Source organism: Erinaceus europaeus, chromosome 3, assembly GCF_950295315.1.
Source record: "Erinaceus europaeus chromosome 3, mEriEur2.1, whole genome shotgun sequence".
Lineage (NCBI taxonomy): Eukaryota > Metazoa > Chordata > Mammalia > Eulipotyphla > Erinaceidae > Erinaceus > Erinaceus europaeus.
The window spans coordinates 96,802,380-96,828,959 of NC_080164.1; the positions used below are offsets into that span (position 1 = coordinate 96,802,380).

The window sequence follows — 26,580 nt, forward strand, 5'->3', positions numbered from 1 at the left end:
GGGGGGGCGGGCAAGGCAGACACAGCGAAGCCGAGGATTAATCACTTCTCCCCATGACATCAGCAGCCCCCGCCCTTCCCTCCCGAGCACCTCCTCTCCGGGAACCGAAGCTACGCACCGGCTCTCCCCTACACCCCTCCCGCCCCGCTCTATTATATGCCCCGATACCTCCCCATTATCACCCGCCCCACCACAGCCCCCTCCACGGCGGGGGAGGGAGGAAACCCAAGAGAGGAAACAGGGCGTTGGAGGAAGGAACTCGCTGATAAGAGCGGAGGCCCCATTGGCCCAAACGTTGTATGGGCGCCTCGCATTGGCTGCTGTGCCGGAATCCCCGCCCCCTCCGGTCCCCGCCCCCTCGCCCCTCCCCCCGCCGCCCCGCGGCCCTCCCCCGCGCCCCTGGCCAGCCCCGCGGCGGGGAGGGACCCACTGGGCGAGTGGAGGCTCCGGCGGTGTCAATGGCTCCTCCTGCCACGGAGCAGCAACAGCAGAAGCCGCGGCGACGGGGCTGAGGAGAAGGAGGAGGTGGAGGAGGAGGAGGAGGAGGAGGAGGAAAGGTTCCTTTAAGGAGGAGGAACGACGACGCCTCTTTTTCCCCCTATCTCCTCCCTTCATACTCATTTCCCCTTCGCTGAGGAGAGAAGGGGGGAGGAGAGAGAGAAGAGGCCGAAGAAAGAGAGAAAATTCCTCTCAGAAACCTCTTTCGGGGAGTGTGGGGGGGAGGAAGAGGGTGAAAAAAAGAGAAAAGGAGAGCTGGGCGCCCCCCTGCTTCCTCCCTCCCTCCCTCCTCTCCCTCTCTTCTCAGTCTCCCGTCCTCGCCCGCCCGTCCGCCCCTGCCCCCGCCGCCAGAGACGCCGCTCGGGAGTCGGCGGGACCGGGGTCTGTGTCCTCGGCCGCCGCGCTCGGCGTCGGGAGCCCCTGGCGGGCGGACGCCCTTGCTTTCTTTCTTTCTTTCTTTCCCTCTCTCTCTCGCTCTGCCCGTCTCCCTGCCTCCGTCCCTCGCGGCCGCCCCGCCCGGCGGCCTTCCCGGCGCGTCAGGCCCGCCCGCCCGGCCTCGCTGGGTTTTCTGCCTGACTCCGCGGGCCTCTCTCCGGGCCTCGGGGCCCCCCTCCCCGCCGCGGCCCCATCCCCTCGCCCCTTGTGGGTGCCCCTCCGCCCTCGCTCAGCCCCGGCGCCCGGAGGCCGCTGTGCGTGTGCGGTGTGTGTGTGTCCCTCCGCCAACGCCGCCACCTTAGCCCGGCAAATGAACTCCGTCCGAGCCGCCAACCGGAGACCCAGGCGAGTGTCGCGGCCGCGCCCGGTGCAGCCACCGCAGCAGCAGCAGCAGCAGCAGCAGCAGCCCCCGCAGCAGCAGCCGCCGCCGCCGCCGCAGCCGCCCCAGCAGCCGCCCCAACAGCAGCAGCCCCCGCCGCCGCCGCAGCAGCAGCAGCCTCCGCCGCCTCCTCCGCCGCCCCCGCCGCTGCCCCAGGAGCGGAACAACGCCGGCGAGCGGGGTAAGGCCGCGACCCCGCGGGGAGGGAGGGAGGCAGGCCGGGCGGGCGGAGGCGGGTCCCCGCTGCCGCAGTGTCCGCCGGCCCGGCCGCCAGGAAAAGCCGCGGCTTCCCCCCTGGCCGGGGAGCCAGCTCAGGCCGCGCTTTGTTTGGTTTCGGGGCTCGGCCCCCTCTCCCCCCGCACGCCCGCCCCTCGGCTCCGCGGCTCCTTTGGGGACCCCGCGGGGGCCGGCGGGCGGCCGAGGGGACCCCCTTTCGGCCGCCTCCCGCGGTTGGGGCGCCCTGATTCTGAAGGGAGATGGGGGAGCGCGGGCCAGGGAACTTGTGCCCCCCAGGCTCCCCGCGGCGGCGGGAGAGGGGGGTCCGCGGGGCGGCCTGGCAGCTGCCCCCTCCCCTCCCCTCCTCTCCTCTCCTCTCCCCTCCCCTCGGCCTGGTCACGGGGTTGGGGGGCCGCCACTCCGCCCCCCGCCCCGCGGGGGTTTGCTGCGCAGTTTGGCTTCAGTTACGGAAGCCCCGGGCAGGCTGGGCCCGTTCCGCCCGCGACCCCGGGACCCCGCAGCCCGGCCCCATCGTCCATTTCCAGCCCCCTCCCTGGCCGGCGGGGGCTAGCCCTTCCGCCCGCGGCGGCTCCGAGCCCCCTCCTCCCTCCGCCGCCTGCTGGGGCGCCCAGGCCCCCCGAGGGCTGCCCCCTCCCGGGGTGGGTGCGCGCGCGTGTGCGCCGTGGGTCGGAGGCCTAGTGGGATGTGTCATTCGGACCCGAGCGTGCCGCCCCGTCTGGTAACCACCATTGTCTGAGGGCCGGCGCGGCCGGGCTCGCTGCTCGCCCGGCGGAGAGTCGCGCCGGGGCCGACTGGGGGCTGCGGTCGCGGGGAGGCCGACGGGGCGGGTGTTGCACGCTGTGCCCCGAGAGCGACTGTTGTGCTTGCTGCCGGTGTAGTCGGGGCAGGGCAGACCCACAGTGGTGTGTGCAGTGGTGTTTTTTTGTTTTCGTTTTTTTTAAGGAGGAGAGGAATGCTCGGAGACATTTTGCGTGTTGTGTGTTACAGCATTAAGGTTGATTTTGGATGCGTTGGCTGTCACCCCTCTCAAGGAATTGATATTGAATATCTTTTTTGTTTAAGTTGATACGTCCTTTAAAAAAAAAAACTATTTTCGTTGACGTGTACTGGTTCGAAATGAAAGAGGTAGATTGTACTTGGTCAAAATGAAAGAGGCAGATGATACCCCCCAAAGAAAAATAGTTGAAAGGGTCTTTCACTTGCCACTGTTAACAGATAGCCCTTGAGAAAAACAGTTGACTATATGCTGCTTGGAAGAATGTGGTGCATTCAGAGGTCTTGTGCAACATTATCGGTAAATTTATTTTTATGACTCAGACACACCTATCAGTTACCTTAAAAAATTAGAAATAAATAGTTGTAGTTTTATCATATCCTTTCATGTTTGCATGTCAGGGTCTTGTTTCTGATCGTACTCTCTCGTCTCTGCACAATTTGCACTTTGTGTGAGCGAGTCCATAAGATTTTTCCAGAAAAAAAAAAGTCATACCGATTGTAATTCTAGTATATTTAGAATGCAGTTGCTAGAAGTGAGCTTTTTCAGGGTGTACTGATTTCACGTTAGTGATAAGTCCTTTCAGCCAAATTTAATTTAGTTCCATTACGTATTTTAAATACTTGTTCTTAATCTCCTTCTCTACAGTTTATGTGTAATTTCAAATTTAGTTGAGATAGTTTTATCTTGGGACAGTTTTCTGCATTTGCTGGAAATTACTAACGACTTAAACCCTGTTTCCTTTGGAAGTAGCCACTTGGCTGCTGTCAGTCACGTGCCAGGCTGTGGATTTACTTTTTCATTGATGTACGTAAACTGACAAAAGGTGTTCATGAATCAGAATTTCAGTATGGACCTAAAGCAAATGGTAAATCAAAATTGCTGTAGTATTGTTGCTTTGCTGCTGCAACTAGTAGAAACTCTTCTGGTGATTCTGTGTTGGCACAGAGGGGAAAAACTTACTGATTAGCCTTTAGGGAAAATGCTAATAGGTCTTTTAGAGGGCAAATAAATAGTTTCAAAATGAATAAAACATGGGTTAAAAGGCTAAAATAACAAAAGATTTTGTTAATTTTACATAAAATAGGTCACTGGAAAAATTGGCATTTTGTGACATTACCAAAAAAATGTACAATTCATGTTGTGATTGAAGTTAACCAACAAAAATATAATCACTACTTCTGGTTTGGACTAGAGAATTTTTGTTATTTAAGAACTTGTCAGGTTTCATAATTTTTACAAGGTAATTAAGTAACAGCTTTGGAAAAACAGTTGCTGTTTTTCCTTTTACTAACTCTTAATGGATATGTAACTCTGACTTTGAGTCTTGGATAGACTTACATAACAATAGGTCAGCCAGCTTTCCAAATAGGGGGTTGAAGATTCACAGTTTTCTGAAATTCAAGCTAATTCAGTTTATACTTAATATCACTTACTTCATGTAAACTATGGATTTCAGACATTTTAGTGGTTAAAAAAATGCCAGAACTGGTTTTAAGTTCCTTCTTTGCCCACTGGTTTGCAGGTCTAAAACTTCCTTAACACCGCATTTAAAAAAAGATACACACAGAGAGACATGCTTTCTCTTATGTAATGTTAATTTTTTTGGGTTTTTTTGTTTGTTTGTTTGGTTGGTGGGGGGCGGGCGTATAAGATGAAATCTTAGAGGATGTTTCAAAACTTTCCCAGGGGGAGAATTTCTTATATGCACATTTGGAAGTAATTGACCTGCATATTTCATGGAATTCTGTCTTCACTCATGTTATCTGAAATACGGTCCTCTGTCTTAAGATGGAATACTAATCATTTGCCTTTTGTCTTTCAAATTCCTGAGTTTAGGATTTCACATACCACTTTACGCTAGTAGAAAATAATGTGTATTTCACATAGGGACACTTTGATAATATATTCCAGATTTAGTGAAATATTTTTCTGGTTTTAAAGTCCTAAAGGAAATTAGTATTTGCCTCTTTTTCTACTTAACTTGGTATGTACTAGATGATCATCTAAGAGAAACGTGAGAAGGGTTACAAGTCTGCAGAAGTGCTGTATTGTGAGCACTTTTAATTGTTAAGATTTATTACTTTGAATAAGTAAAGTGGGCACAGGGTTTAAAATTTTAAAATCCCTTTCCTGTGCCTGTCTTTAACTACAAAATTCTCCTACCTAAAGTAAGCCACTACTATTAGGTTCTCAATAATGTGGTGGGTTTTTTTTTTTCTTTTCTTTTGTACCAGAGCACCTCTCACATGCAAGCCTTGTGTGCTACCACATCACTGTCTCCTTAGTTAGGTTAACATGAACTTCTGAAAATGTTGATGCATAAATTTTGCAGATAGGGTTTTTCTTTTTTCCCTCAATTTTCCTCTTTATTTTTATTTTTCGTTTGATAAGGACAGAATTTGATAAGGAAGGGAGAGATAAGAGACAGACACTTGCAGTACTTGATTTACCACTCATGAAGCTTCCTCCTTGCAGGTGAGGGACTGGCTCAGACCCGGGTCCTTGCACATGGTAATATGTACGTTTAATCTGCTGTGCTACAGCCCAGCCCCAGGTGTATTTTATAGTTATTGAAAAATCAGTATGATTGCTTTGAAGTGCTTAAATTTTAGCTGTGATCATTCTTAGTTTCAGAAATTTAAATACATTGTATTAATGAATTTGTAACTTCTAATCTGCAATAATCATGTAAAGTAAAAGTTTAATCACTTATCACTCTTTAATCCCATATTTGTTGACTAAAAAAAAAAAAATCTCACCTATGGCTTTGGAATTACAGATTATTGTAGTTGAATCTTAAAATCCTGATGAAGTTATGTATACATGAACTACAGTAGTTAGGTGACTTGTTAGTGTTCTACTTATTCTTGCTAATTTTACTTTCTGTGGGATTTTTAGTACATGCTATTCTGCCTTCAGATTCTTTCTATTATTTACAAAATAAGGAAGTACTACAACCTTTTCCAGATATAGGAGAGTTCCGGACAAAGAACATGACTTTTTCAGTTATAGGACTTAAGTACTGTGGGGCACTATTCTTCCATTTGGTGGTTAAAACTTTAAAAAGAATCTACATCCTATGAAAAGAGAAATTCTACCCAACCAGCTCTGTGTGTGATGAGTACCTATTTTCTCCTAACTTGGTAATTATTTGGGGTGAAAAAGCTTAATGCTAATGTGAAAGTTCTTTTTATGAGACCTGAAGGTTGTCCTGATACTGTTTTTTTTTCCTTAAATCTACTGAAATTTTGGCAAACCCAAGGAAAACCACCTACCTTGGAGACCTATCAGGTAAAACAAAAGTTACAAGTAGATCCTAATCTTATAGTGAGGACCCCTGCACTTAGATGTGCCAGAATCTAAACTAGTGAGTATTGTCTTCCAAAGAACTGTTACTGATAAGTTTTATTGTTGACAAAATACTCTAAAATTTGAGGAGCAGTCCTCTGAATTTTTTTTGACCAGAGCACTGTTCAGCTCTGGTTTATGGTGGTGCGAGGGATTGAACCTGGTACTTCAGAGCCTCAGACATGAGAGTCATGCTATTGAAATTTGTAAATTAGTAAAATACCAAATATTAGACATTTCATATTATGGAAAGAGCTCAAAGGTAGGCAGACCTAGTTTCTAGTCCTTGCTATTTGACATGAGGCATATTTTGTAACCCCTTGAAGCTTTACTTCAATATATATTTTTTAAATTTGTTTGGGATAGAGACAGAAAAATGCAGATCTGCTTTGCTGCTCATGAAGATTTCCCTGTGCAGATAGGGACCAGGGGCTTGAACTGGGTCCTTGGGCTCTGTAGTGTGAGCCCTTAATCAGGTGTGGATGGCTTTTACTTCATTATTTTTAAATTGGGTTGATAGCACTTAATTTAATATGGAATAACTGTAAGGGTAAGATACTAAAATGGTGCTAGGGAAATAGCATAGTGGTTGTGCAAAAGACTTTAATGCCTGAGGCACTAAAGGTCCCAGGTTCAATCCCAAGCACCACCATAAACCAGAAATGAGCAATGCTCTGGTAAAAAAGAAAGAAGGAAAGAAATATTAAAGTGTTTAGCACATGATAGATGCTCAATAAGTGGCAGTTCTTTTCACCTCCCACCTCGCCCACTGGCTATAGAGACAGATAAGTCTAGAAGAAGAGGGAGATGATGAGGGAGAGAGCAACACCTGAAGTACTGCTTCACCACAAGTGAAGCTCCCCCTCACAGGTCAGGGCCAGGGGCTTGAACCACAATCCTTATGCACAGTAACATGTGTGCTCAACTGGGTGTGGCCCCACCCAGCTCCAAGTGACAGTTCTTTAAGGTACTAAAAACAATACTAAGGAATGAGCCTCAGATAAAGGGTGCATGAGTTCTTGTATACCCCCACAATGTGATTTAGGCAATTTGATGTAACACCAGAGAGACTGGTATGTGATGAATTATAAATAATCTTCTAGCTAATGAATTAACACAGGAAAAACTAGCATTTGGGGAGTTGGGCGGTAGAGCAGCGGGTTAAGCGCAGGTGGTGCAAAGCACAAGGACTGGCGTAAGGTTCCTGCTTCGAACCCCCGGCTCCCCCACCTGTAGGGGACTTGCTTCTCAAGCGGTGAAGCAGGTCTGCAGGTGTCTTTCTCTCCCTATCTCTATCTTTCCCTCCTCTCTTCATTTCTCTCTGTCCTATTCAACAACAACAAGGGCAACAAAAAGGGATAAATAATTATTTTTAAAAAACTAGCATTTGGAGTAACAGTAATTATTGACTGATTTGTTCTGCTTATGTACTATAATCTATACCAGGCACTTTGATCATATATTACTTCATTTAACCCTTTCATCTGTTTTTGTGTGCCCGGCAGTGTGTATACACGGTAAAAATGGAGAAGAATTTCAAAACTGATTACTATTTTATTTACTATTGATTACCATTTTTATAGCCTTTGCATCAACAAGGAGAGACTAAAACACATGTAGAATGTTTCCATCACTTTCCCTCATCTTATACCTTCCTAATGGAGACTGAGAGAAGTTACATGATGTCATTGTTAGTTAAATCATCCCATATTACATTTTTTTTCCTTATTCTTTATCTTCTTAAACCAGAGCACACTATTTAGCTGTGGTTTATGTTAGTGCTGGGGATTGAACCTTTGGTGCCTCAGGCATGAAAGTCTTTTTGCATAACTATCATGCTATCTTCCCAGCCCAGGTTCCACATTTTCTGAGTAATTTTTTGATCTTATAATTTTACATCTCATGTAGATTTGGCAGAAGAGACTGCAGTGATTGGCCAGCATGTTTTCTCAGCTTGTTGATGAGATCAATAAGCACTCATTGTACATAAGATAGATTTCCCCTGAATTGCTCACAAGAATAAGACCGTTAAGACATTTTAGCTGATGGTTGGTGAACTGAATATTTCAGCAAGGAAAAATGAGAGTAAATTAGACTTCAGTAGTAATTTTGACTGGCTTGTGAACTAAATAGTCTTTCCTCACAACTGGCTGGAGTCTAGCTGAATAGCCTGGGCTTTTTATATACATTTGGTTAACTCAAGCACTGCCTTAAGAAATAGAGAAATGAAACCAACTGTCTTCTTTTACGTGATTTATTTGATGGAAAATGCTGAAAAAATTTACCTTGAGACCATTTGTGTTTTTTTTTTTATTTCACTTTTCAAGGTTTATTTTTATTTAAAAAAAAAAAAACCCTACATAAGATAGCCCATTAAATCAAATGTAAATTTTGTGTGTTCATTATCTACATATGCAGTTTTAGAAAATTCACTCATCAGGTATTTTGCCATTCTAACTAATGGAAAATCATGTGACTATTTTTTAAAAAATGAGAAAAATTACTTTAAAAAATTTATTAACTTAATTTTTTATTATCTTTATTTACTTATTGGATAGAGACAGCCAGAAATTGAGAGGACAGGGGAGATAGAGAGGAAGAGATACAGAGAGACACCTGCAGCACTGCTTCACCACCCATGAAGCTTTCCTCATGCAGGTGGGGGCTGGGGGCTTGAACCCAAATATTTATTAATTTTGAATAGACACAAAATTGAAAAGGGAGGGAGATAGAGAGCTCAAGATACAGAGACACCTCTTCTACTCCTTAACAGCTCAGGAAGCTTTCCCTTTGCAGGTGGGAACTCAGGACTTGAACCTGGGTCCTTGTGAACTGTAACATGTGCCCTTACCAGGTGTACCACCCAGCCCCAAGGAGAATTATTTCATGCTATCCTCCCTAGTGACTGGGCCTTAAAAACATTAATGGATACTTCCATATCTCATAAGAGGAGATACCACTTATCATTTTTGGTGGAAAGAATCTACTGTACTACTTTCTCAAAGTTTAGAAATAGAGTAATAGAAACAGAGTAGAGAAATTGTCCTTTGAAATTATTTTTTCTGGTAATGGTGGTAATCCTAGTTTCACCATTTTCCCCTCTATGTGCACAGCACTCATTTTCCAAATGATTGTTGCAGAATCTTTGTTGAAAGTTTTTCTTTAGTGTGGGATTTATCAGCTACTATATGGTTCCAGCCTTTGGTGGTGTTTTATTTTCCTAATGCCATATATTGATGAGTTTTAATGCTTTCTGATGGTTAATATTCTGATGGTTTCTAATGGTTAATATTCAGGGTTTAGATATGAGAATACTTTTCTGCACTGAAGTATTGGTTTTGTATCTTGCACACTTCCTCAGTAACTACATATATCCTCCCCAGAAACTGGTAGTTTACTGCTCCATGTGGGGGTGGGGAATAACTACATATAAAAAAATGTGCCTTTAATAATGAGTAGAGAAAAGGAAGTACATATAACCATTAATATAACCTCATGTATTGAGAAGGAAAGGGATATAAATGGCATTGGTACTTATTTCTTACATAATCAATCAAACTTTGGGAAAAAAAAAGACTCAAAGGGAAATAGTGAGTAGAAGGGCCTGTGGTGTTCTGTTCAGTAGAGCATGCACATGACTGTCCAGGACTCAGGTCCAGGTCCAAGACTCAGGGGAAGCTATAAGTGGGGGAGCAGTGCTGCAGGTGTCTCTTTCTCCTTCTCTAGTACCTCTTCACTCTCTCAAATTTGGCTGTATAAAACAAACAGTGGCTTCCAGGAACACTGGTTTTGTCATGTAAGTACAAAGCCCTGGTGGCAATAAAAAAAAAAAGTAAAATTTAATGAATGAAAAGTAGGAGTCATTCCAAGTTTTTATTGTGACAGAAAAGAGGGATAAAAGAAGACTTGTGTGAAAGAAGTGGGGTAGAGGAAGACGCTTACATTTTGAAGTTTAATTTTTTTTTTTTTGCAGAAAAGAAATTATGGACTCATTCATTTTTTATTTAAATAGAAAGATTAGCCATATGTTAAAAGTACCAAACATAATTGCAATTAATGTGGAAATGGTTAATATCCTCAGAATCCTTTGAGGAGGTGTATTTGCATTTTTTTTAAGCAATTAAATTTTGATATTTTGGACCCAATAAAACAAATGGGAGAAATAAAGGATTTGGAAGGCTTTTTGAATAAGTGCTTTTTTCAGAGACAAAATAAGCAGGGGGGTGGGAATGAAGAAGTGAGAGATACTTGTAAGAATCACCTTAGAGGTCGTGCAGTAGCGCAGCGGGTTAAGTGCAGGCGGCACAAAACGCAAGGACTGGCTTAAGGATCCCAGTTCAAGACCCCAGCTCACCACCTGCAGAGGTGAAGCAGGTCTGCAGGTGTCTTTCTCTCCCCCTCTGTCTTTCTCTCCCCCTCTGTCTTCCTCTCCTCTCTCCATTTCTCTCTGCCCTGTCTAACAACGGCGACATCAGTAGTAACTACAACAACAATAAAAAAAAAAACAGGGGCAACAAAAGAGAAAATTAATTTAAAAAAAATTTAAAAGCATCACCTTGGCCCCAGCTCCCCACCTGCAGGGGAGTCGCTTCACAGGCGGTAAAGCAGGTCTGCAGGTGTCTATCTTTCTCTCCCCCTCTCTGTCTTCCCCTCCTCTCTCCATTTCTCTCTGTCCTATCCAACAACGATGACTACAACAATAAAACAACAAGGGCAACAAAAGGGAATAAATAAATAAAATAAATATTAAAAAAAGAACACAATAAAATAAGGAACTGAAAAGAAAACTTAATTAAAGAGATAGTACACTCTCAAAAAAGCAAGAGTGGGTAAGAAGTAACAAACATTAAAAAAAAAAAGTTAAAAAAAAAAAAAACATCACCTTGGGAGTCGGGTGGTAGCGCAGCGGCCTAAGTGCACGTGGTGCAAAGCACAAGGACCGGCTTAAGGACTCCAGTTCCAGACCCCAGCTCCCCACCTGCGGGGGAGTTGCTTCACAAGTGGTGAAACAGGTCTTTCTCTCCTCTCTTGTCTTCCTCTCCTCTCTCCATTTCTGTGTAGTATCCAACAAGAACAACAATAAGAACTACAGCAATAAAACATCAAGAGCAACAAAAAGGAATAAATAAGTATTGAAACAAAACAAAACAAAAACATCACCTTATACAACGTTTTTCCCAATATGCTTCTAAACCTAAATGTTTCGCCCCCACCCTTCAGTTCCTTTGTTTCCTACAAACTCCGATTTTGGGATGGAAAGAGAAAAAAAAAAAAATTAGTCCTAGTCAAATGTAAGGCTCTTTTGGATTAGCAGTAGTTTTTCTTTTTTTCCTTTCTGTTTATGACCAAAGTACTATTCAAATTGGTGCTAGGAATCAAACCTGCAACATCCAGAGCCTCCAGCATGAAAGTCTGCTGTGTAAACATACAGTGCTTGGGAGTTGGGCCATAGCATAGCCGGTTAAGTGCAGGTGGTGCAAAGCGCAAGGATCTTGGTGCAAAGCGCAAGGATCTTGGTTCAAGCCCCCGGCTTCTCACCTGCAAGGGGGGTCGCTTCACAAGCCGTGAAGCAGGTCTTCAGTTGGCTATCTCTCTCTCCCTTTCTCTTTCTTCCCCATCTCTCTCCATTTCTTTCTGTCCTGTCCAACGACGGCGACATCAATAACTACAACAATAAAACAACAAAGGCAACAAAAGGGAATAAATAAATATTTTTTAAAAATACAGTGCTTATCTTCCCAGCAGCAATGATCATTTAAATTAAAAGCCTATATATAATTTTATTTATAATTAGATGGCTAGACTTTTATTTAAATTGGCCGAATAATACAGTTGGTTTTTTTTTTTTTTTTTCCTAGCTGGGCCTTGGACACTCTTGGCTCACATTTTCAGATGAAAAGCTAAAGATGCATATGCTACTATACAGGGTTCAAGCACCATATCTTCAATCACCACCTGCAGGAGGGACACTTCAGGAGCAGTGAAGCAGAGCTGCAGGCATCTTTTTTCTCTCCCTTTCTTAGTCTCCCACTTCCCTCTCCATTTCTCTCTGTCCTGTCAAGTGAAAAATAAAAGGGGTGGGGGAGGAAGGAAGGAAGAAAGGAAAATAATAATAGCCAGCAGGACCGGTGGATTCACAGTGCTGGTACTAAACCCTAGCAGTAATCCTGGTAGCAGTTGAGAGAGAGAGGGAGGGAGAGAGAGAGAGAAACAGAGACAGACAGACACTGAGATCGACACTGAGATCGACCATAGCACTGAAAATTTCCCCTGTGCAGTGGAGACTAGTCTTGCCATGTGGGTTATGTACATGGCAAAGCAGCCACCACCCTCCATGATGAGCTACAATATCTTGCTGGTCCTATATATACTTTTTCTACTTAAATTTTGGAAATAATATATTGATCTCTCTTTAAGGTTTCCATAAAAGTATACAAGTGTACAAATTACTATTGGGCATTCAGCTTGATGACCGTTTGAAGACAAAGTAAGCACTTGTGTAACCAATAACTAAATCAAGAAAGCACTAGACAACACCCCAAACCTCGCTACCCCCACCACATTCCCCTTTCCCAGTCGCTGTCTGCAATTCTTGTTTTTTCTGAATGCTTGGATTAGTTTAACCTGTTTTTGAACTTTATGTAAACACTCTCACCTAGTATTACTGGGATGTCTTAGCCTTTTTTCACTGGATATTTTTGAGTTCATTTTGTTGCTTGTAGCAATAATTTTACTTGTTACTATATATTACAATGTTTTAATATAGTGCCACTTATTCTACAATACTAGACATAGAAAGAGTTCTATGTTTGACTGTAAGTGTTGCCATGATATATAGATAGAGATCTTTTGGTGAACACATTCTGAGTTTTATCTCTCAACATATGGAGGTAATAACACATTGAGCACTTAACCAGTGCTTACTTTACCCTCAAAGGTAAAAATTCCATTTACTTTACAAGCAGTGGGAGACAAAACATCTTTAATGCAGATGTATATAACTTCTCACAATTAGATTTCTGAAATAATTTCAAGTACTAATGTTTCAAGTTTTATTTAAATATTATTTATTTATTATTGGATAGAGACAGAAATTGAGAGGGGTGGGGGAGGTAGGGATAGAGAGACATAGAGACACCTGCAGGCCTGCTTCACCACTTGTGAAGCTTCCCCCTGCAGGTGAGGACCAGGGGCTTGAACCTGGGTCTTTGCGCACTATAATGTGTACACTTAACTAGGTGCGCCACCAACTGGCCCCATGTTTCAAGGTTTTTGATGTCTCCTTTTGCTTCCTTTAAGGATCCATGTTAGGAAGATTATTCACCAACTTAATATACTTTAATTTTCCTCAAATGTGGTAGATTAGTTAATTTTGTGAGGGAGCAAAAGGGGGAAGCTTTAGTTAAGAAAGAGCAGCACAGTTTGCAATAGCTAAAACCTGGAAGCAGTCTAGATGTTCAGCAACAGCGAGTGGCTGAGTAAGTAAGTTGTGTTATGTATACACAGTGGAATACTACTCAGCTGTTAAGAATGATGAAGTCACCACCCTCTTCATTTCATCTTGGATGGAGCTTGAAGGAGTCATGTTAAGTGATATAAACCAGAAAGAGAAGGATAAATATGCAATGATCTCTCTCATGGGAAGAACTTAAGAAATAAGATCAGAAAGGGAAAACACAGAGTAAAGCCTGGACTCTGGGGGGTGGGGTCCTGGTACATGAATGGTAGAAAGGGACCTATGCTGGGACTAAGTGTTTTTCAGACATCTATTATAGTGAGATGAGATATTGTACCCATGTGCCAACAACACTACTGCAAACCATTACCCCCCCCCCCATAAAAATAAGAAAATCAAGGAAGAAAAACAAAGTGAAATTTAATGTGTGATTCTGAACTTTCATTCCAAAAAGCTGTTGATTCTTTTCACTAGTACTATTTTCTCCATTTCTTTTTTTTTTTTTTTGGAGCTCTAATTATTGTTCAGCTTAACTACTTTGAAAAAATGCTATTATTTGGTTGGTGGTTTGATCTTTTGTGTGTGTGTGTGTCTATCTTGATTCTTCTTTAATCTTAAATTCAGTTGTTTGAAATTTAGGAGTTTTCACAGAAAAAACAAGTACATTTTGCTCTTAAGTTGTTTGTTGAAGCTGGGGAGATAGTGCCCAGGACTTGCATCCATGGGAAGGTCCCAGGTTTGATCCAGCCAGAATACTGTGGGTTTTTTTTTTCTTTTTTGTTACTGGTAGGTAAGTGAAAAAGTCTGATAGCCAGTATCATTGATAGGCTCTTCAAGTAAAAACTTGTGCTGTAGTACTTAGTGGCTTTTATGATCCTTATAATACAAGTATCCCTTGAGAATGATAGATGGGGCTCTAAAGGAACTACTTATTTGAAACTGATATCAAAGTAGTGACTTCATTATTTCATGTCTGTTCTTTTAGCACTTACCATATCAGTGTTGATCCTAGCAGTTGTTCATTCTTGTACACGAGCAGTTTGGAGAGGACTGCCATATTTCTTTTCATTTTCTTTTTGTTTTGAACACGTAACCAAATTCAATAGACATTGCTATTAAGTTTGAAGATAAGAAATTTGAGCTTTTTCAAAGTGGCTTTTTTCCTAAAGTGATTGCTTGCACTTATTTCTAAATTTGGGGATTTGGAGTATGGTGCCTTGAGATTCTCTAAATCTCTATGTTATTTGAGTTACCAGTATAAATCAGTGATGTCATTATTTAGACATAATTCTTGGTTTTTTTAAATGGAACTTAGAGATTGAATTTATATTTGAGCTCAGGATAAATCACAGGCAAACATTATTACTACTACTACTACTACTGTGTTTTGATATACAGTAAGCCCTCAAATGTTTTCTTCAATTTTGTTTTGTTTTCGTGTGTGTGTGTGTGTGTGTGTGTGTGTGTGTGTGGCTGGGTGGTGGTGGTGATCAGTTCCTAACTGGGATCATGGTCTATTTTTTTTTCTTATTTTTTTAAAAAATATTTATTTTATTTATTCCCTTTTGTTTCCCTTGTTGTTTTATTGTTGTAGTTATTATTGTGGTTGTTATTGGTGTCATTGTTGTTGGATAGGACAGAGAGAAATGGAGAGAGGAGGGGAAGACAGAGAAGAGAAAGACAGACACCTGCAGACCTGCTTCACTGCTTGTGAAGCGACTCCCCTGCAGATGGGGAGCCCGGGTCTTGAACTGGGATCCTTATGCTGGTACTTACGCTTTGCGCCACCTGCGCTTAACCCACTGCGCTACCGCCCAACTCCCTTTTTTTAATTCTTCATCTACCTGAGTTTTCTCCAGGTACTCCAGCTTTCTCCCACATTCCAAAGATAGGCACATTGGGTTAATATAAAGCTCAGTTCTCAGTCTGAGTGAGAAGCCTGCAGTGGAAGGATGGTCCAGCCCACCAAGAGCCCTAAGCTTCCAGGATAGACTCCAACCACCTACAACCCTAAACTAGATAAATTGAGTTGGAAAATGCACAAACGAATGAATAAAAGCTATTTTGTAAGTTATTGTTGAATGTTAGAAGTGTTATTTGGTCTATTGAGAAGTGATTTTTTTTGTGGCCAAAAAATAGGCCATAGAAACACAGCTCTTAAAGTTACAATTTCCAGAAGCCTATCCATGATATTTTTTGAAGATTGAATACACACACATGCATATTTGTATGTGTATATGTTTTCAGAGTTCCATGAATAGCGTCTTCCTTGGGCTGTTTGCAAGATCATACTTTTCTGTGAGTGCTATTAAGTTGATTTGTTATGAGCCTCTACTGTCTTACATGCATTCTACCCTATAAATACTTATTAAATTTTACATTACTTTTGTGCCGTATTTAGAAAGTTGTTGCTAAAGATCCAGGAGTTGTCACAGTGGATAGGGTGTGACTTGAAGTCCCAAATTCAATTCCTAGTATCATGTGCTAGAGTTCACTCTCTTACTCTCTCCCATTAATTAATAAGACATTTTTAAAGTTGCTGCATATTTGGGGCCAGGTAGTGGCCCACCCAGTTGAGTTGACTGCACAGGTTAAAGTGTCAGGACCAGGCTTCAAGTCCGCAGTCCCCCCACCTGCTGGGGGAGACTTCATGACTAGTGAATCAGTGCTCTGTGTGTGTGTGTCTTCCTTTTTATCACTCCCATCTTTCTGTTACCTGCCTCTTATCAATGAGCAAATAAAACTAAAATATATTGAGAAAAAGAATAAAGTATATTCTTAGGAAACTATGTTATAAACTATCATTTATCTTGTTTTCGTAGTATTTTCCTTTATTGTATTCTTTGTTTTGCTATTCAGAAGCTAAGGGTTTCTCTCAAAGACTATAGATAGTTTAAATTATATGATGCTTCTCATTTCCAAGATAGGACGACACTTTAGGTTCCCCATACCAAATCTGTATATACCAAATAGTTGTAACTCTCAAGCTGCAATTATTGATTTCAGATTACTAGAATCTTGAGCTAAATCTCAGCCTGTCCTCTACTGTGTGTATGTGTGATTAGTAGTGGGTTACAAGGTTGTGAAATTACAGCATTTAATTCCACACTGTGTGTCCTCTACTTTTGAATCATTTGAGTACTTCTAAACTTTTTTTTTTTTTGCCTCCAGGGTTATTGCTGGGGCTCACTGCCTGCACTACGAATCCACTGCTCCTGCAGCCATCTTTTTTCCATTGTTGTTGCTGTTGCTGGATAGGACAGAGAGTAATTGAGAGAGGAGGGGCAGATAGAAGGGGAGAGAGAGACCTGCAGACCTGCTTCACTGCTTGTGAAGCGAATCCCCCCCCCCAGCAGGTGGGGAGCCAGGGCCTCTAACTGGGATCTTGTGAGGGTCCTTGCGTTCCACACTATGTGCACTTAACCTGCTGTGCTACCACCCAGCCCCTAAACTTTTTTTTTTTTAATTACTACCAGTGTTGTCTCTGGAGCTCAGTGCCTGCACAACAAATCCACCACTCATGCTGCCCACCCCACCCCCCATTTGACAGGACAGAGAAATTGAGGAGGAGGAATAGATTCAGTAGACACCTGCAACACTGTTCCACTGCTTGTGAAACTCACCCCCCCCACACCCCGGTAGGCAGAGACCAGGAACTTGAACCTGGCTCCTTGTGCATGGTAATGTATATATGCTTTACTGGGTGCACCATTGCCTGACTCCAAACTGAAATCTTTCCTAGAAATTTATTTTATTCCATGAGAGAAATTTTTTTCACATGAGAAAATCCAGAGCATAATCATTCTAGTATCTGTGGGTCTAGGGCTTGAACCAGAACCTCAGACATACATCATCTAGCTGAAATTACCATAACTGAAGCTGTGTAGATACAGTAAGGTTGTCCAGTTTTTTATTGATTTTTATCAGAGCACTGCTCAATTCTGGTTTATGGTGATACAGGGGATTGAACCTGGGACCTCAGAACCTCAGGCATGAGAATCTGTTTGCATATTATTATGCTATCTCACCAACCCTCCAGCATCTTTATATTTAATTCTTGTTTTGGAAGGCTAAAAAAATGTCACATGCCAGGCATGTGGTCACATACACACTGTGAAACTGGGAATATATACTTTTTTTGACTTTTCTTTTTTTAAGTATCTGTTGGATAGAGACAGTCAGAAATCAAGAGGGGAGAGGAAGATAGAGAAGAGAGACAGAGATACCTGCAACGCTGCTCCACCACTTCCAAAGCTTTCCCCAGGGGCTCAAACCGGGGTCCTTGCACACTGTCATGTGTGCTCAAACAGGTGTGCCACCACCCAGCTCTACGAGGTGTGCCACCACGCTTAAAATACTTATTTATTGGAAAGAGAGAGAGATACCTGCAGCAGTGTTTCACTGCTATTGAAGTTTTCCTCCTGAAGGTAAGGACCAGGAAGCGTGAACCCAGAACCTCACATACTGTAACATGTGCTCTCTACCTGGCCCTCTACCTAGTCTACTACATCTAGCCCCAAAATATGCACTCTTGATTTTATTATTTTTTTATATTCCATTTTGTTGCCCTTCTTTATTGTTGTAGTTGTTATTCTTGTTCTTATTGATGTCGTTGTTGGATAGGACAGAGAGAAATGGAGAGAGGAGGGGAAGACAGGGGGTGGAGAGAAAGACAGCTGCAGGCCTGCTTCACCGTTTGTGAAGCCAGGGAGCCGGGGGCTCAAACCGGGGATCTTAAGCTGGATCCTTTCACTTTGTGCCAAGTGCGCTTAACCTGCTGCGCTACCACCCAACTACCTGCACTCTTTGATTTTATAGTGTATAGAAATTTTTGGTAAGGTAGTAGTGTCTTGGGATGGTGGAAGTAAGTTGATTTTTGTTTTTAAGAGTGTACATAGTTTAAGAATGTAATTGGTGGGTGGTGGCGCAGCGGGTTAAGCGCAGGTGGCACAAAGACCAGCTTAAGGATTCCTGTTCAAGCCCCCTGGCTCTTCACATGCAGGGGAGTCGCTTCACAGGCAGTGAAGCAGGTCTGCAGGTGTCTTTCTCTCCCCCTCTCTGTCTTCCCCTCCTCTCTCCATTTCTCTCTGTCCTACTCAACAACGACAGCAATAACGATAAACAAGGGCAACAAAAGGGGGGGAAATACATAATAAATAAAAATTTTAAAAAAAGAATGTACTTGGTTTGATGATAAAGTCCCTACATAACTTGTATTATTTATTTTGTTTATTATGTTCTTAAATTGCCACCAGGGTTATTACTGGGACTTGGTGCTTGCACTGTGAATCCACTGCTCCTGGTGGCCATTTTCTCTTATATTTTATTAGATAGGACAAAAATTGAGAGGAGAGGGGAAGATAGAAAGAGACACCTACCAACCGGACTTCCCTGGGCAGATGATCCCACCAATCATCCTGTAGCCCAGCTTCCCCAGAGTCCCGCCCCACTAGGGAAAGAGAGACAGGCTGGGAGTATGGATCAATCTGTCAACGCCCATTTTCAGCAGGGAAGCAATTACAGAAGCCAGACCTTCCACCTCTGCTTCCCATAATAACTCTGGGTCCATACTTTCAGAGGGATAAAGAATAGGAAAGCTATCGGGAGGGGATGGGATACGGAGTTTTGGTGGTGGGAATTGTGTGGAGTTGTACCCCTCTTATCCTATGGTTTTTGTCAGTGTTTCCTTTTTATAAATAAAAATTTTTTAAAAAAAAGACACAACACTGCTTCACCATTCATGATGTGTCCCCCTTGCAGGTGGGGAGTGGGGGCTTGAATCCTGGGTCCTTGTGCATGGTAACGTGCACTCAACCGGGTGCACCACTGTCCAGCCTCTGCATAATTTTTAAATTTTAATAGAAGTTTAAAACTTCACATTTTTTACTAGCTATCATTTAGGGTGAAGTAGAATGAAATGGAAACTTTTTTTTTCATTTTAGCCTTTTTTTCTTTTCTTTTTTTAATTTATGTTTCATTTAAGAAAGGATAAATTAACAAAACCATAGGGTAGAAGGGGTACAACTCCACACAATTCCCACCACCCAGTCTTCATATCCCATCCCCTCCCCTGATAGCTTTCCCATTCTCTATCCCTCTGGGAGCATGGACCCAGGGTCATTGTGGGTTGCAGAAGGTGGAAGGTGTGATAGGCTCTATAGTGGAGATGTGAGGTTCCTTGCTGTCTTAGGTTTCAAAAAGACAATGGATAGTTAATGTTATCATCACATTATTTGGTAATTGGGTTAACTTTGAAAAGTCCTTTTGTTAGGGTTTGCTGTATAGTACCCAGCATCTTGTAAATAGCTGTGCCACTGGTTGCCTCTGATCTACTTGGTCTAGGCTTTTGAGAGAGTCTGCATATCAAATACACAGCCTATATATTAAGAAGACTCAGTCTGTGTTTTAAAAACTTTGAGACATACAATTAATTTTTCCCCTCTCATATTAATTAACTAGTGATTTATATGACTACACTTTACTAGGAGTGTACATAAACACCATTCCCACCACCAAAAGACTGTTTCCCATCCCACCCACCCACCTACCCCCACCCCCACCCCCCACCCCCCCACCCCCCCACCGGCCCAGGAAGCCACATGTTTACCCCTTACCACAGGGTTTTTACTTTGGTGCCCTACTTTCAAATTACTCAGATCCTGCTTTTAGTTCCCCTTTCAGATCTTCTTAGTCAACTTCTGTTGATGAGTGGGATCATTCCATACTCATCTTTATCTTTCTGACTTAGCTCACTTAACATAATACCTTCTAGCTCTGTCCAAGATCTGTCAGAGAAGGTGGGTTCATTGTTCTTGATAGCTGTATAGTATTCCATTGTGGATAAATACCACAGCTTTCTCAGCCACTCATCTATTGTTGGGCACCTGAGTTACTTCCAGGTTTTAGCTATTATGAATTGTGCTGCTATGAACATAGGAGTACACACCTCTTTTTGGTTGGATGTTATGGAGTCCTTGGGGTATAACCCCAGGAGAGGAATTACTGGATCATATGGAAGGTCCATGTCTAGCCTTGTGAGAGTTTTCCAGACTGCTCTTAAAAAATATTTATTTTCCCTTTTGTTGCCCTTGTTGTAGTTATTATTGTTGTTATTGATGTCGTCATTGTTGGATAGGACAGAGAGAAATAGAGAGGAGGGGAAGACAGAGGGGGAGAGAAAGATAGACATCTGCAGACCTGCTTCCCTGCCTGTGAATCGACTCCTCTGCAGGTGGGTATCTGGGGCTGGAACCTGGATTTTCTCGCTGGTCCTTGAGCTTTGTACCACATGCACTTAACCTGCTGTGCTAAGGGCGACTCCCGAAATGGAAACTTTCTAAGAAGTATTAGATTGTGGGGTTTAATGTGTGTGGGAATAACTAAATGCTTGTGATAATTGTACATATAAATACATATATTACTAGAAGCTTAAGTTTAATTAGGTTTTTGAATTAACTCATCCTAAATTCTCTTGACTCGTATTCTGACCCTTAAAGACAATTTAAATACCCAAACCATGAGAAGACAAACATTTTCCTATTACATAAAGCACTAAGAACCTTCTTTAAAATATACGACTTCTTGGGTTCTTTTTGTAGTATAGGTGCAACTGGTGTGGTTTACAGCAAATTAATCATTAAGTGTAGATTCTAGATATTTATGTAGTTTTAGGAGGAGTTTATTATAAATGTATTAAAATTGTCTAAAACTGGTTTATATTGGTGGCAGAAGAGGGGACTAGAGCAATATAGCAAGATTTAAAAAATATTTACTTACTATTGGATAGAGACAGAAATTGAGGGGGAGGGGGAGACAGAGAGGTAGAGACAGGAGCAGCACTGCTTCACTACTTATGAAGCTTTTTTGGGGGGCTTGAACGTGGGTCCTTGTGTACTGTAGTATGTGCTTAACCAGATGCACACCTGGCCCCAATGCAGTATAGCAAGATTTAAAATAAAGATTTTATTCCTTTATGAAAGAAAGGAATAACAATTGGGGGAGATTTTCTTAAAGGTTGTGTTACATGGTAACTTGTAAAAATAATGCTCCTCATTTGCAAATAGACACTTAGTAAAGGATTTATTTATATTTCAATTTCTTCCTCTGGGTAGGGGAGATAGCATAATGGTTATGCAAAGAAAACTCTTATGCCTGAGGCTTTGAAGTCCCAGGTTCAGTCCCTGCACCACCATAAGCCAGAGTTGAGCAGTGCTTTGGTAAAAAAAAAAACAAAAAACCTTCTGGATACAGATGTGTTTATAAAATTACTAACTTAGGTTATTGAGCATATTAAGTTCAGATTTAAAAAATGCCATGAGATTAAGTACTTTAAAAAAAAACAGGAATATAAATCAAAATTACTTTGACTATTCTGTTAAAAATATCAGCTATCTCTGAAATCGTATAATTTGTAATGTTAAATCAACAAAGAAAAAATAGTCCTTTTAGACCAAAATAAGGTGCATTTTAATATTTGTTGAAGTAGTAACAAAAATAAGGAGACATTTAGTAATGTCCACTAGAAAGAAGTACTGTAGCAGGGAATCATGGAACCATAGGTGAGTCATCCGAAAGTGTATATTTGCAATGCATGTAAGCACATGTTATTAAATTATTATAATAATTGTAAAATGTTAGACTGGTTGCAAAATTATGTCTAGTAGAAAATTTTAACTGCTGTTCTAAAGAGGGACAAGGTAAAGTAAAGCAACCAAAGCTTTTACATGGCTTTCTCTGTCCCTCTCTATCTTCCCCTGTTCTCTCAACTTCTCTCTGTTCTATAAAAAAATAAAATAAAATAAAATAAAAAATGACCACTGGGAGCATAGTGCACCAAGCCCCAGCAATAACCCTGGAGGCAAAAATAAATAAATAAATAAATAAATAAATAAATAAATAAATAAATAAAACAGTGAATCCAGATTCCCTCAATGGCTGTCTTTTCTCTCGCCTCTCCTTTCTCTTTTTTTCTTTTATTTTCCTTTTTCTTCTTGCCACTGTTTAGGGCTCAGTGGTTAGTGGCCTTTTTTCTTTCTCTTTTTTAGTAGAGAGGGAAAGAGAGACTAGGCAGCACTGCTTCGCCAATTATGAAACTTCCCCCATGAAATTGGCAATTGGGGGAGCTTGAATCTGAGTCCTTCTGCATGGTAACATGTGCACTCGTTGTGCCACTGCCCAACCCAGTACTAGCTTTTTTTTTTTTTTTTTTTTAATAAAAGAATAGGAAGCATTTTTTTTTCATAAGCAAGAAAGATTCAAATGCCAGTAGACATAAAAAAAATTGACTACATAAAAGAAATGGAACATTTTGTGCAGTAAAAGGTGCTATTAAATATACAAAGTTAAGGAGCCAGGTGGTGGTGCACCTGGTTAAGTGAATATATTACCATGCACCTGGACCTGGGTTCAAGCTGTCAGTCCCCACCTGCAGGGGAGGAAGCTTCACCCCAGTGGTGGATCAGTGTTGCAGATGTCTCTCTGTCTCTCTCACCCTCTATCTTTTCACTCTCAATTTCTGTTGTATCAAATAAAATAAATAAAATTCTAAAATTAAAATATCTACATATACTTTTAAAAATGCAAAGTTAGGGCATATGACAAACTGGAAGAAAAAACATCTTAGATCAGAAATGATTAATATTCTTTTTTATGATTAATATTCTATAAGTCTTTTTTACTAGAGCACTGCTCAGCTCTGGTTTATGGTGGTGCGAGGGATTAAACCTGGTCTGTTTGCATAACCATTGTGCTATCTACCCCCGCCCACTATGAGTCCTTTTTATTAAAAAAAAATTTAGAGTTAAAATATTGTTTACTGAGCTGAAACCCTCTCCTTGACAAATACATTCTATCCCATTTCCTGTATCACTCTGATTCTTCTTAGAAGTAACTATTAGCATGAATTTGATAGGAACTTGTTATTTTTAAAGAATATTTTTACATGCATGCATCTGTAACATTTTGTTCTGAGTATTATGGTTGATACTATGGATAAGTAGAAAATTTGCCTTCAGGATGTTTGTGGTCTGCATTTGGTTGCATTGGACTTTAAAAACACGAGGTCTAGAATTCAGTCCTGAGCATTGCCTGTGCCGGAGTGATGCTCTTATTTGCTTGTTCTCTCTCATAAATAAATCTTAAGTGCCCAATGAGTGGTATAAAGCATGAGTTAAGGATGGAGGTAGATAGCATAATAGTTATGCAAAGAGCTCTCATGCTTGAGGCTCCGAAATCCTAGGTTCAGTCCTCCACAGCACCATCAGCCAGATGGTGAGGAGAGAGAGAGAGGCTGAGTTATCACTATAGATATTCTGAAATTGGGTGTGTGTATCCATCCCCACCCCTTATAACATAAATACAATAAAAAGACCTAGTTGTCACTTTTTATGTGAACTTTAAAGTTCTTTTCTATTGTCTTTCTATCCTTAAGAGTCAACTCCAAACTCTTTTATAGTGTTTACTCTTATATGTTTTACATGCATACTTTTTACTTTATACTTAATACACCCTAAAGCAGAACTTTAAGGACTTTTAAAAAGCAGTAAATAGTAACCACTTAAGATTGTAAGCTGTGTTTTTCTTATTAAGCAATCTGCATAAAGTTTGAATCACTGTATTTTACTGTATTTAATAACTGCCTCCCATGTCTAAATTTTTTTTTAATACTTACTCTGGGAAGTGAATGTTACAAGAAAATTATCATGAATTGCTCTGTAGTTACTTGCTTCTGGAAGACGGGATGATGAGTAATTAAACATTTCTCAAGAGATTTTTGAAAATTCAAGAAAGCATAAAGAGAATTTAAAAATTAATAGCAAATTTGAGAAGCTTTAATTCATTTGCTATAAATATGTAGAGATACAGGTATTACATATATTTCCATTGGAATCATAATTAGATAAATTTGTATTCTTCTTATTTAAAATGTCATTTTTCCCACTATAAATTTTTATGTATACTTTGAATATGTCCCTCAGTGGCTACATAGTAAATTGGTGTATATATTTGTACTCATCATATTGTTACCCTGTTGTTAAGCAGGTTGCTGCTACTGTTCCTCTATTTTAAGTTACATTGTAGAGGAAAACCATTAGAATGTGTGCTGTAAGTTTCAGCATAGTGATTTTTCACCCTTTCAAAGACTGATAGATTAAATGCACACAGCTAATTACCAGACTTTGGGAGTGAATATAGTGTTATAATTTGCATCATTCCCCTCTAGAAACCATTTAAAAAATAAGAAAAATGCTTCAACTTTCATTTTAGGTGAAGTGAGTTATAATATGTAATCTCCAGATTGTATTTGAGGGCTTTCAAAAGCATCTAAGAAGGAACAGAAGCTGTGAATTTAAAATATAGTTACTTAAGCTAAGGGAATCACCTTGAAGTTCAGAAGCTAAATCTTGTGTGTAATAACAAGGCTGGTGACAGATATCTGGTTTGATTCAAAAAGAAGAAAGGTATAGCTACTGCATACAGAGAGCCATAGGCACAGAAACCAGCTTTTCTCTATAACATCAAAGGAGGAGTCTTTGGCTGTGAATATGTTTTTCTTCATTTCACACCCATAACCTCAGTGATTTTAATATATGAAGTGGGGCTTTACACTGAAAATCATGTGAAGAAAGACATTTCAGAAAGAATATATGAATACTTAACACGTTAATACGTATGTAACTAACGTCACGCAGAAGTTATAGATAGTATGAGTGGGAAACATGTTTATAGTAGGAAATACTAATTGAAAGACATTTTCCAGGGGCCAGGTGGTGGCGCACCTACTTGAGCACACATTACAGTGCTCTAGGACCCAGATTCAAGCCCCTGGTCCCCACCTTCAGGGGGAAAGCTTTGTGAGTGGTGTGTCAGGGCTGCAAGTGTCTCTGTCTCTTTCCCTCTGTCTCTCCCTTCCTCTCTATTTTTGACTATCCAATAAATAAATAAAAATAATTTAAAAATTTAAAAAAAGAAAAAAAATAAAAAGAAAGACATTTGCCTTGAACAAATGAAAAGCTGTAGTATGCTTCCTGAATAGGAAGACTGCCATTCTAAAAGTTATTACTGTAGTAATTGATAATTTTAAAAACTAGACATATTTATCCTTTTCTTTCTTTTTTTTTTGCCTCCAGGGTTATTGCTGGAGTTCAGTGCCTGCACTACGAATCCACTGCTCCTGGAGGCTATTTTAACCCCCCTTTTGTTGCCCTTGTTGATCATTGTTGTTTTTGTTGTTATTTTTGTCATTGCTGTTGTTGTTGTTGGATAGGACAGAGAGATGGAGAAGGGGGGGGACGGGGAGAGAAAGATAGACACTTGGAGACCTACTTCACTGCTTGTGAAGCGACCTGCCCCCCCCCCCCCCCCCCCCGCAGGTGGAGAGCCAGGGGCTCCAACCAAGATCCTTATGCGGTCCTTGCGCTTCACACCATGTGCACTTAATCCACTACACTACTGCCCCCCCAACATACTCTAATAATAAGGAATAAGCAAGAATAGCCAGGTAAATTGAAAGGTAGATCTACTAACTTTTATTATTAATAGCATAGAAAGATAAAATACATAAGGAAAAGTAGGACCAACCAACAAACATGGATTAGTAGAACAGAATAGAAAGAATGTCTGAAGATTGTTTCAAATACTTGCTTATAATATCTTGGCTCAGTGGAGAAAAGATATTAAGTTAACTTGAGGATCGCTGGATAGAAGTTAGAGTGCATTTCACACATACCAAATGGATCAATGAAAAATAAAATTCCAGAGACCAGGTGATAGCTTAACTGGTAGAGTATGCACAGGTTTGAACCCCCAGCACCATGCGTGAACACCATGGCACCAGAAGTTGCACAAATGATGGAGCCATGTGTAGTGTGTCTGCCTCTCTCCCTTTCTGAAATGAAAAAAATGAAAATAAAAATTAAAGAAAGTGTGGAATTGCACATGTGTATGACACTCAGCCACAAAAAAAAAAAAAAAAAATTCAGAACCAAAATAATCTACCTCACCTATTACGCAAAAGCAAAAGTTGGGTGGTCCGGGAGGTGGCGCAGTGGATAAAGCACTGGACTCTCAAGCATGAGGTCCTGAGTTCAATCCCCAGCAGCAAATTTACCAGAGTGATGTCTGGTTCTTTCTCTCTTTCTCTCCTCCTATCTTTTTCATTAATAAATAAATATTTTTTTTTAAAAAAAAAGAGAGAGACTCTCATGCCTGAGGCTTCAAATTCCCAGTTCA

General features: G+C 41.3%; 1 protein-coding gene across 1 annotated transcript in view; it reads left to right on the forward strand.

Annotated features, from left to right (window-relative positions):
• The first annotated feature begins 417 nt into the window (after positions 1-417).
• FBXO11 (F-box protein 11) overlaps positions 418-26,580 on the forward strand; it is an 83,243-nt gene continuing 57,080 nt past the window's right edge. Inside the window, exon 1 of the mRNA XM_007537021.3 lies at positions 418-1,493. Coding sequence (XP_007537083.2) covers positions 1,244-1,493 — 250 coding nt within the window. The 5' untranslated portion in view covers positions 418-1,243. The remainder of the gene's footprint in view (positions 1,494-26,580) is intronic.